This window comes from Chlorocebus sabaeus, chromosome 25 (assembly GCF_047675955.1).
Source record: "Chlorocebus sabaeus isolate Y175 chromosome 25, mChlSab1.0.hap1, whole genome shotgun sequence".
Lineage (NCBI taxonomy): Eukaryota > Metazoa > Chordata > Mammalia > Primates > Cercopithecidae > Chlorocebus > Chlorocebus sabaeus.
This window is the reverse complement of record NC_132928.1, coordinates 32,607,220-32,619,459: the sequence shown is the minus strand read 5'-3', so window position 1 is coordinate 32,619,459 and position 12,240 is coordinate 32,607,220. Positions and strand designations below refer to the sequence as shown.

The 12,240-nt window shown below is 36.5% G+C and overlaps 1 protein-coding gene across 1 annotated transcript in view; it reads left to right on the top strand.

Annotated features, from left to right (window-relative positions):
- Positions 1 to 6,295, top strand: part of CFHR5 (complement factor H related 5) — a 29,653-nt gene extending 23,358 nt beyond the window's left edge. Inside the window, exons 9-10 of the mRNA XM_007989080.3 lie at positions 1,397 to 1,579; positions 5,103 to 6,295. Coding sequence (XP_007987271.3) covers positions 1,397 to 1,579; positions 5,103 to 5,323 — 404 coding nt within the window. The 3' untranslated portion in view covers positions 5,324 to 6,295. The remainder of the gene's footprint in view (positions 1 to 1,396; positions 1,580 to 5,102) is intronic.
- The last annotated feature ends 5,945 nt before the right edge of the window (positions 6,296 to 12,240 follow it).

Genomic DNA, 12,240 nt, shown 5'->3' with positions numbered 1-12,240 from the left:
TCGCCCACCACTCACTTCCTGTTGCGCAGCCCACTTCCTAAGAGGCCACAGAGAGTACTGGTCTGCAGCCAGGGGTTTGGGGACAACAGGAGCAATAGGTTGCGCCACATAGCCTAAGTGTGTAGTAGACCACATTATCTAGGTTTGTGTAGGCTCACTCCATGATGCTCACACGAGGAAAAAAGAGCCTAATGACACATTTCTCAGAATATCTTCTTGTCATTAAGTGCTACATGGCTGCATTTCAAAAACACGTATTTCAAAATATTACCTGACAGTACATCAGAGACATCAAAGAGTGCTTAGCGCTGGACAAGATGTCTGATAATTGAACAATCTATTTAACTAAATAACAACCATTGGTAATTTTGCCTAGAGATATTTCCATAGGGAGTGAGTAAATAATTGCACTGCATTCAAGAAAGAATGTGGGGTGATAAAGTAAGATCGTGGAGGATGAGAAACAAGTAAATGTGTTCGAAAGGGGATAGAGAAATGAGGCAGTTGCCAGATAGAAGATATGGATAAAGTGAAATTTTACCTTATTGAATTGTGACATTTTCAGCATATTTGTAGGTTGGTGAATGGTTAAGTGGAGAGGGAGAAATTGATGTTACAGAAGAAAGGAGATAATTCATGAAGAAGGGTCTTTTACTAGTTTAAAGGCTAAAGAATCTAGTGTCCTCATGAAGAAGTCAATCTGAGAAAGCAGGGACAGTAACTCAATGAAACAAGAGAAGGTACAACTCATTTGGAACAGGATTACTTAGTGATTTCATATTTATGTTCTTGGTGATATATAAAGGGAGACAAGTCAATACAATGGAATGTATTCCAACCAATCTTAGCATGAAGCTGTTTTTTTTTTAGTTTTCCCCAAAATCTCTTCATTAGCATGAAGTTGAAACATTTATTGATAGGGAAAGATGCCTACAATATTATGTGGTATCAAAAAAGTAAATGCAGAAGAGTATGTCTGCAATTCATTTTCAGTAAAACTACAAGTTTATGATCATATACTAGTTGGTATATGCTATTTGCATAAAGTAATAATTACCCTGAGACTAGAAATGGTAAGAAAGTTGTTTACTTTTACCTTTCCTCATTAAATAACAATTGAATATTAAGGGGTGGAAGAGAAACCTAGACCAGAAGTTTACTCACCTGTCTCTCCTGCCTTAAATAAAAACTATTCCAGTATTTTATATGAGTTTCACTTTAACATGAAAGGAGCTACGATACGTTTTGAATCAGACTTTATAACAGAAATACTGTAATTAATTATTTGAATTTCCAGACGCCTTATATTAAAGATATGATACATGGTGCTTTATGATATTACTTTGTTTAAACTAACATACTGACTGTCTCTCAACAAATAAATGCTATTTTCCAGAGTCTACAGCATATTGTGGGCCCCCTCCATCTATTAACAATGGCGATATCACCTCATTCCCATTATCAGTGTATCCTCCATGGTCAACAGTGACATACCGTTGCCAGTCCTTCTATGAACTCCAGGGCTCTGTAACTGTAACATGCAGAAACAAACAGTGGTCAGAACCACCAAGATGCCTAGGTGAGTTCTTCATATTCTCTCAGAATCTGAGATTTAATATTCATAATGTAGTTTTTATGGACCAATTTCATAGAATAACCCTTAAGTTTCATTCAGTCAAAATATTTCTTGTCAAATGTAAATACATACAAAGAAACATTTGAAAAATTTGCTTTAGGCAAAGTGAGAAAAATTTTTTTAAAACTATAAATAAAATTTTAAAGACCTATGTGTGATAAGGTGCATTATGAAATTCTATAAATAGAGACCAAAGCTTTTATGGGGCCTATTCTCATACCATTAAATATCTTCATGTTATAAGCATCTACCTGAGAACTTCTCACAGAGACCATTTGAAAAACGTTGGTCTAGGAAAGCTGTCATTTAATACTGTATAAGGTCCTACTTGTAAACCTGAAAGCTTTCCCTAGTAGAACATCCAGTTGACTAATACTGACATGGCTTTTTACTTGCATGTTGCCAGAATTTCTGGCAGGAGAGATAGAAAATCTGAAAGAGTTATTGAGCCACTTTCCAAATCTTCACTATCCCTTCTTTTCACCCTATTTTTTTCTACTACAAAATAATGTCAGTATACATATTAAGTTTCCACAAATTCATGTGCACTTTGTGGCATTAAAAAAATTAACATAGTGGACTCCTTATGAAAATTTGGAGATTCACTTTTGGGGTTTAAAAGGAGATTCTTTTATTGGTCATGACAAACTAAAAGCGACAAGATACAAAGAATATGGGCGAATTAATAACACCAATTATGGGAAAAGCATAAACGTCAGTTTACTCTAGAATAAGCGGAAGAAAACTGTAATTTCCATAAACCCCTCTCTTTTCTGGTGTCCAAAAGAGACACCATGATAATAAGGATCTGCTCCTGCAACAGTTCTCACTATTGCCCAATGCCTCGATTCACAGGGCTAGACCAGAAGTTTCTTATAGTCTTGAAAATTCATCCTTCTGATGATGTCTCTTTCTTCCACCTTCTGTCGTAACAAATTACCCCAATGCCACTATGGCCTATACAGTGCTTGAAACCACTACTCTATGTGAGTCCCCTCTCCCAGGATATCATTAAAATTGTGTGGGAACTGAACTCAGAAAATGTTGAGTTAGTATAAGGCAGAAGTATCATCTGAACAATTTTGATAGAATGTAGAAAAACTAGGTTTCAAAGGTAACTTCCAGGGTTTAAGTTGGAGGGATTGATGGATAGACAAAAATGCCATTATCTAATATTTTAAGTGCAGCAAAGTTTTAGATGATCCAATAATTTAAAATAGGCAGAAATTATCATGGCCAGTGATCATAAAATAAATTTCCAAAAGAAAAGCAAGAACAAAATTTGTAGCCTAAAAAGTGTGTACCATGTTGACAATCAGAGTTTGCGGGAAGGTCCTTCTACCAAAAAGAAACAGTATTTTGAGCAATAACAAACACACAATTACAAAAACAAACAAGCAACAAAACCCATCAAAGGTATCTAGACAATTCAAGGAAACATGATCTAAATATGAAATGTAAAATAATTTTATTTCCTATGAGATAGGAGATTAAGATTAGACAGCTCTGAAGAAATAATTTTTTCCAGCCAGGCATGGTGGTTCACGCCTGTAATCCCAGCACTTTGGGAGGCCAAGGCGGGAGGAATCACCTGAGGAGAGGAGTTTGAGACTAGCCTGACCAACGTGGAGAAACTCCATCTCTACTAAAAATACAAAATTAACTGGGCATGGCTGGCATATGCCTGTAATCTCAACTACTTGGGAGGCTGAGGCAGGAGAATCGCTTGAACCTGGGAGGCGGAGGTTGCAGTGAGCTGAGATTGTGCCATTGCACTCCAGCCTGGGCAACAAGAGCGAAACTCTATTAAAAAAAATTTTTTTCCAAAACCAGACATAAATTTCTTTGGATAGTTTGTAGGTATTGAATGAAGTAGGGAGCCATTACATATTTTTAATAGCAGTTTCTTGACATAGTATCTTTTTTTATTTTTATTTTTTTCAAGACAAAGTCTTGCTCTGTCACACAGGCTGGAGTGCAGTGACATGATCTTAGCCTACTGCCACCTCCACCTCCCGGGTTCAAGTGATTCTCCTGCCTCAGCCTCCTGAGTAGTTGGGATTACAGGCACATGCCACCATGCCCGGCTAATTCTTGTATTCTTAGTAGAGACAGGGTTTCACTATATTGGCCAGGCTGATCTCGAACTCTTGACCTCGTGATCCATCCACCTTGGCCTCCCAAAGTGCTGGGATTACAGGCGTGAGCCACTGCGCCCGGCCAAATGTAGTATTTTAAAATTATCAGTGGACTAAGAACATGTGGTTATTTTATACCAAGAAAACATGCAATATGGGGAAATTATTTAAGGCCCTGGCAGAGATAGATTAGGGTCTCGATTAGTAGGTTAAAAACAGGAACCAAATGAAAGAAGGGTTAAAGATAACTTCAGAATTTCTCAATTTGTGGGTAATATTCTCAGGTGCTTAACACATAAGAATATTTACAAATCAATCAAAATTCAATATAAAAAATATGTAGGGTACATAAACAGAAAATGAAAAACATATGGCAAACATGAAAAAATGCTTGTCTACACCAACATAAAATTTCAATGAAGTGGCAATGTTCAACTAGGAAATTGGCAAAAAGAAAAAAATATATGACATAAAGATTTGGCAAGGATGTGGGGAGTTAAGCACTCTAATATACATAAAAGTGTATAATTACATATACATGTGTGTATACATAATAGAAATACATATTACATATTACATATATTTTTAACATAAGTGAATACACATATACACATAATACACATAATATATGTATTCATATAATATGTTATATATATTTACTATATAATATGCAAATATATATTTATACATTAGATATAAATTGATTACATTACATTAGATATAAATTATATGTAACATTATATGTATAAAATTAACAAACATATTACAATTAACATACATATAATGGTATGTGTTATATATACAAATTATATTATTATATATTATATATTTATATAAGATATATATATAAATATATATAAAATACTGATTTTAAGAAAGAATGAGTGATATCTGTGGTCAGGGAAGAAGATAACACTGTTTTTCCTACAGAAATCAAGGTTTCACAAAAGTTAAGATTCACAGATAGTTACATAATAAAAAGGGATATCTAAACAAACAACATTCATGCTGGTAGAATTTTTAGTAAAGTATAGCAATTAAGAGCTCAGGCTCTGAACTCATATTGGCAGGATCCATATTCTGGCTCAAAACACTGACTAAACTGTGTGGCCTTGAGAAAATCTCTTAGCATTCATTTCCTTATATGTAGCCCATACACAGTGCTAAGAGCAACACCAAGAATAACTCAATCAATATTATTTTAAAATAAATATTAATATTTTTCATCATTTTAATTCCAAAATACTCTTAAAGGCAATTTCACTATTCTATGAAAGGTAAAGATGTATTATTATTTATTTATTTTATTGTACCATTTCTTCTTTCAGATCCATGTGTGATATCTGAAGAAAACATGAACAAAAATAACATACAGTTAAGATGGAGAAACAATAAAAAACTTTACGTAAAAACAGGGGATGCTGTTGAATTTCAGTGTAAATTCCTATATAAAGCAAAGATATCATCACCATCATTTCGAGCAATCTGTCAAGAAGGGAAATTTGAATATCCCATATGTGAAAGAAGCGAGCTTAATTTTCCTGAATAAATTCTTAAAACATACATCTATGCTAAAAGTAGCCATTGTGTAGCCAATTCTGTAGTTACTGCTTTCATTCTTTCAGGTGTTGTTTAACTCAGTTTTATTTACAACTCTGGATTTCAGAGTTTTTGAAATTTGTAAGGTGAGAGAACAACGCTTCACTTAATAAGAGGGGGTCTTAGTCCATTTTACATTGTTATAACAGAATATCACAGACTGGGTAACTTCTAACCAATAGTTTATTTGTTTCATAAATCTAAAAGCTGGGCAGTCCAAGATTGAGCGGCTGCACCTGGTGAGGGTCTTCTCAAAGCATCATAATATGGTGGAAGGTATCACAACATGGTGGAAGGCATCACGTGGCAAGAGAGCATGTACATGGGAGTGAGAGAAAAAGAGAGAGAGAGAGAGAGAGAGAGTGGTGGGGGCGGGGAGGAGGATAAACTCACCCTTAAAGACACCACTCCTGAGATAACAATCCAATCCCATGATAATGGCATTAATCCATTCAAGAAGGCAGAGCTCTCATGACTTAATCACATCCTAAAGGGCTTACCTCACAACACTGTTGCATTGGGAGTTAAGTTTCCACATAAACTTTCGGGGACACATTCAAACCACAGGAGAAAGTCATATTATTCCTGGGCAAATCACAATATGGGGAATTGTATTCATAAATGTCCACAGAGACAGTAAATGTTCTCGCTTCAGTACTTAATTCATCTAATCCCTCCTGTTTGTCTCAAATTATAAGATAACTTTGAAGCTTTCTGAATTAACTTTATTTAAGAGGAAACGTAGATGTTATTTTAGTCTCTATCTTCATGTCATCATCACTTAAAAACCTGCAAAAGCTGTCAACTTTTGTGGTTGTAGCAAGTATTAATAAATATTTATAAATCCTCTAATGTAAGTCTAGCTACCTATCTAATACTGAATACCCCTTAAAGTATTAAATGCCCCATCTCCTATAAAAGAGTAGACTTTGAAGTTTTAACCAATTCTTCTGTGGAGTTTCTAATCTAGTCAAGAGGTGATATACACATACAAAAAGGTGAAAATTATTCGGTTACAAAATTGCATATTCAGAATTATCTAGATGTGTATAAATGGTTGTAGAAGAAAGAGTGAGAGAAATTAAAATGATGGCTTTAATAATTCTATATGGTTTAGGTTTAAAAAATTAAAATAGGATGGGCACAGTGGCTCACACCTGTAATCCTAGAATTTTGGAAGGCCAAGGCAGGTGAATTGCTTGAGGCCAGGTGTTCGAGACAGCCTGTCCAACATGGCAAAACTTTGTCTCTAATAAAATACAAAAAAAAAAAAGCCAGAGAAGGTAGTGCATACCTGTGATTCCAGCTACTTGGGAGGCTGAGGCAGAAGAACCTGGGAAGCAAAGGTTGCAGGGTGCCAAGCTCATGCCACTGCAGTCCATCCTGGGTGACAGAGCAAGACTCTGTCTCAGAGAAAGAAAGAAAGGAAGGGAAAGAGAGAGAGAGAAAAAAGAAAAAGGAAGGAAGGAAGGAAGGAAGGAAGGAAGGAAGGAAGGAAGGAAGGAAGGAAGGAAGGGAGGGAGGGAGGGAGGGAGGGAGGGAGGGAGGGAGGGAGGGAGGGAAAGAAAGGAAGAAAGGAAGAAAAAAGGAAAGAAGAAAGAAAAGAAAGAATATTTTCAAATTCTTCACATTTTCCCAAATTTTACATTTTTCATGTTGAACATATATTACTTTTATATTCAGAAGAGAGTAATCAAAACTGTCACTAACAAACAAGGCAATAGAAGATGGGTATAAAGACCATGTTAGTCATGATGCTGATTTCATGCAACAACTATATTATTTTTTGATGTACCATAGTTTGGGAAAATACTAAACGGGAAGTATTAGAAATATATTTAGATATTCCTGTACTTCACACAGCATTTCTTAATTAAAATATTTTTGGTCAGAAGGATTTTTAGGTAGCCTGGAGGATGGAGGCTGCAGTGAGCCAAGACTGCACTGCACTCCAGACTGGGCAACACAGTGAGACTTTGTCTCAAAAAAAAAAAAAAAAGATTTTTAAAAGTATCTATTAAAAATATGACTACTAAAACAGGTAAAAATTAAGACTTAAAATATTCATCACCACAGATTTGACAATTGATTCTTAGATATCACACCAAAACCACAAACAAGAAAATATAAAGTACAGAAATTGCATTTTCTCAAAATGTAAAATGTCATGCTCCAAAGGATACTATTGAAAAAGTAAAATAGAACTCACACAATGGGAAAAAAATATTTGCAAAATTGTATATCTCATAAAGTACTTGTATCGAGAATATATGTAAGGAACTTTTACAACCACAACAAAAAGAGAAATAAGGCAATTTCAAAATAAGCAAAGGATTCAAATAGACATTTCTCTAAAGAAGATATATAAATGGCCAATAGGCACATGAAAAGATGTATAACATCATTAATTATTAAGTAAATATGAATCAAATCAAAACCACAGTGAGATAACACTTCACACCCTCAAAGATAAGTATAAGCAAGAAGTCAGGTAATAACAAATGATGTCAAGGAAACTGGAAGCAACATACACTTCTAGTGGGGATACAAACTGGTTTGGCCAATTTGGAAAACAAGCTACAGTTTTTTAAAAAGTTAAACAATAATATTGCCATTAATTCAGCAGTCTACTCCTAAATACATACCCAAGATAAATTTTTTAAAATGTGTCCACAAAAACACTTGTACACATATGTTTATAGCAGCATTATTTGTGTTAGCGAAAAGGAGGAAACAATCTAAATGCTCATCAATTGATGAATGGGTAAACAAAATGTGGCATATCTAAACAATGAAATATTATTTGGGCATGAAAAGGGAATGAAGTAATAATAGATGTTATAACATGGATGAACGTTGAAAATATTCTGCTAAGTGTAAGAAGCCAGTCACAAATGACCACATATTATGATTCCATTTTTATGGCATGTCCAGACTAGGCAAACATATAGAGATAGAAGGTGGATCTGTGGTTGGTTAGGGTTGGAGCTGCAGGAGAGAGGTGATAGCCAAAGTGTACAGGGTTTCTTTTTGAGGCGATAAATATTCTAAAGTTGATTGTGGTAATTGTTGTAAAACTCTGTGATTATATTTAAAAAATTAAATTATACCCATTAAGTGGGTGAATTGTATGGTATGTAAATTATATCTCAATAAAGACATTACAGAAAATAGCAGTAAATGTTTACAATTCATGAGAAGGATACACTGGAAAATTAAAAACTAAAAATGATTTTAAAATTTAGGCTTAGCAGCAGAATGTAGAAAAAATTATCTGAGGTTGAATAAAAAAATAAGAATTTGTTACTCACACTTGCTATCTATTGAAACAGCGGCTTCATGTCTAGGAAGAAGGCAGGTAACGGTTTTCGATTCTGAGGGGGAAATCTTGAATACAAATATTACCTGAAACTTAAATATATATATATATGTGTGTGTGTGTGTGTGTGTGTGTGTGTGTGTGTTTTATTCTGAGTACAATCGTAACCTTATTTTATTTTATCTTTATTTTTATTTTTGTAGTGATGAGGCCTTACTATGTTACCCAGGGTAGTCTCAAAGTCCTGGCCTCAAGCCATCCTCCCACCTCAGTCTCCCAAAGTGCTGGGATTATAGGCAAGTGCACCACACTGTTTCTGTAACAGTATTTTAAACTTGAACACTCCCTCTCAGTTCCTGAGAATTTTTCTAAGTTTCTCATGCTATTCTAAGTTTCTCATGACACATTCTAAAGCAAGGTGTTTGAACAACAATATAGGGCTCGTTGCTTCACTTACCTTACTACTCCCCTCCAAAGTATAAAGGAAGCCAGACAAGCAAAAGGACTGAAACTAGAAATTACAGAAAACATTTCCTTACAGATATTTGTCAGGCGTCGTGAGTACCACAACCGCTTTTCCTGGGGGAGATGGGTAGAGCTTCATTCCCCATTCCCTCCAGTGTAATAAGAAGCGCTTCAAAGAGATTACTTGGGTGGGTTAATCAAGAAAAGACTGACAAAGCCTCCCCCCCGACCGCCACTTGGCTCATCCCCCTACTGGAAATCTAAATCCTTTTTTACTAGATAGTAAAATGGTATGCGGTGGAAAAAATGAATTCCTGGAACCAAAACATAAAATGCAAAGGCTGACAGGATTATAAAATGAAAGCTGAAATGTTTAAGCAGGTTTTATGTAAAGTAGTTGTGTATCCTTTACCTAAATGTTTCGGGGAAATGGATATTGTGTCTGACTGAGGAATGTTTCCCCTGCCTAGGACTGTAAAACAGGACGTATAAATCAGCCCTGTGAGCAATATTAACTGAACGTGCTAAAGGGGAGCCAGTAAGATTGTCCAAGCCTAGAGTTTAGGGTGAAAGTTGAGAGTGCTGGTGGGGAGGAATCCTCCACTTGAGAGCCCTTTGTGGAATGTTCACTGGGACTGATGGCAAAAGCCTGTGAGTACCTCCCAACAGCGACTACTAGCACTTTAGAGGAGAGAACTTCCCGCTTTCAGGGCATTTATCGCATTACTATGGGAAAGTACCCTTCTGCAAATGGAAATAGCAGTGCACAAGACTTCCATAATAAAATGGAAATGATTTGTATAGGACCTTGCTCCTTGGGGAGCACAAGGAGGAGATTCTAAGAATCAGGGAGCTACTTTTTCCCCTTGGCCTGACTTTTTCTCCCTTGGCCTGACTTTTTCAATTCCGACTTGACTTATGGATGACAATTTAAAGGTGAACAAATGACATCCTGTTTGGAAGCTGTTACTCTGTTTGAAAAAGCCTCAAGAAAACCTTTTTATTTTGAGATATTTATAGCTTACCAAGATTGAGTACAGTATATTTTTGTGAGCAAAATTTACCTTCTCTCTATCCAAGATCTCCAAAACTTGGAAACTATTCATGAGTAGTATTCTTTTAGAGAAATATAATTATTTGCATAAGTTCAGTAAGAATCTGTTTTATTTTGTAACAGGATATAACTGGAGACACTAGTTATTTTACCAGGACTTTGACTGAAATGACATATTTTCAGATATGACCAGACTGAGGAATTGAGGCCAACTTTATAGAGCCAATAAAAAGCCCCTTGGAAAGGCTGGCCTGGCACCTTGTCCAAATGATTCCCCAGCAAAGTTTCTGACTTGTAGTAAGTAAAAAGAATGTCCCTTTCAAAAAGGCCCAGGAGCCTCAAGATATTTTGGGACCTCAAGAAGCATGGAATTTGTACATGTATAAGAAGCACAGTCTAATGGCAAGTGCTTGGCTTGGTTTCTGGCCTTGAGGCTTTTAAAAAGTCAAATCTAGGCCGGGCGCGGTGGCTTACACTGTAATCCCAGCACTTTGGGAGGCCGAGACCGGCAGATCACGAGGTCAAGGCGATCAACACTAACCTGGCTAACACAGTGAAACCCCATCTCTACTAAAAATACAAAAAAATTAACTGGGCATGGTGGTGGGTGCCTGTAGTCCCAGCTACTAGGGACGTTGGGGCAGGAGAATGGTGTGAACCCAGGAGGCAGAGCTTGCAGTGAGCCGAGATCGTGCCATTCTGGACTACAGAGCAAGACTCCCTCACCAAAAAAAAAAAAAGTTAATCCCAAAGTGCTGGGATTACAGGCATGAGCGGCTGTGCCCAGCAATAATGCTTAATCTTATTTCTCTATGAGATTCTTCCTTCTCTCTCAAAATCTCTGGAACCTATGGTCATTGAGCAATAAACTTTCTTATATCTTCATCCTCTTCTCAAGAAATTACAAACTCCTTCACATAAGGCAAACTTTGCTCTCTCCTTTGTGGACACTGTTTTCTTTGTATTCCTCTCAAACTGAGATTGTCTGTTAACATGCACCCACTCTTCTTGGGACATGGAATCAATGTCCTTACTGATCTTCATATTTTCTCTCAAATTATTATTCTGTTTCTTTCCTTCCTTTAAAATCCCCTTCTTGAAAGCTCATTCTTTTCAACGTCACCACTTGCCAAAATGTTTGCTGCTGTTATGGTTTGCCTCTGTGTCTCCATCCAAATCTCATCTTGAGTTGTAATCCCCACATGTCAAAGGAGGGACCTGGTGGGAGTTGATTGCATCATGGGGACAGTTTAACCCATGCTGTTCTTGTGATTCTGAGTGAGTTCTCATGAGAGCTGATGAGTTCTCATGAGAGCTGATGAAAAGTGTGACATTTCCTCTCTTTGTCTCTCTCTCCTGCCACCATGTGAAAAAGATCTTTGCTTCCCCTTCACCTTCTGCTATGATTGTACATTTCCTGAGGCCTCTCCAGCCATGCAGAACTGTGAGTCAATTAAACCTCTCTATAAATCTCAGTCTCCAGCAGTTCTTTATAGCTGTGTGAAAACAAACTAGTACAGAAAATTGGTACTGGGAGTGGGACAATGCAATAGAGATACCTAAAAATGTGGAAGTGACCTTGGAACTGGGTAACGGGCAGAGGTTGGAACAGTTGGGTAGGCTCAGAAGAAAAAAGAAAGGTGTGGAAAATTTGGAACTTCCTAGGGACTGGTTGAATGGTTTTGACCAAAATGCTGATAGTGATATGGACAATGAAGGTGGTCTCAGATGTAGATGAAGAACTTACTGGGAATTGGAACAAAGGTCACTCTTGCTATGCTTTAGCAAAGAAACTGGCAGCATTTTGCCCTTGCCCTAGAGACCTGTGGAACTTCACTTCAGAGAGATGACTTAGGGTATCTGGGGGAAGAAATTTCTAAGAAGCAAAGCATTCAAGATATAACCTGGCTTTTTCTGAAAGCACACAGTCATATGTGTTCACAGAGATTATTTGAAATTGGGACTTTTGTTTAAAAGGGAAACAGACTGTAAAAGTTTGGAAAATTTGCAGCCTGACCATGCAATAGGA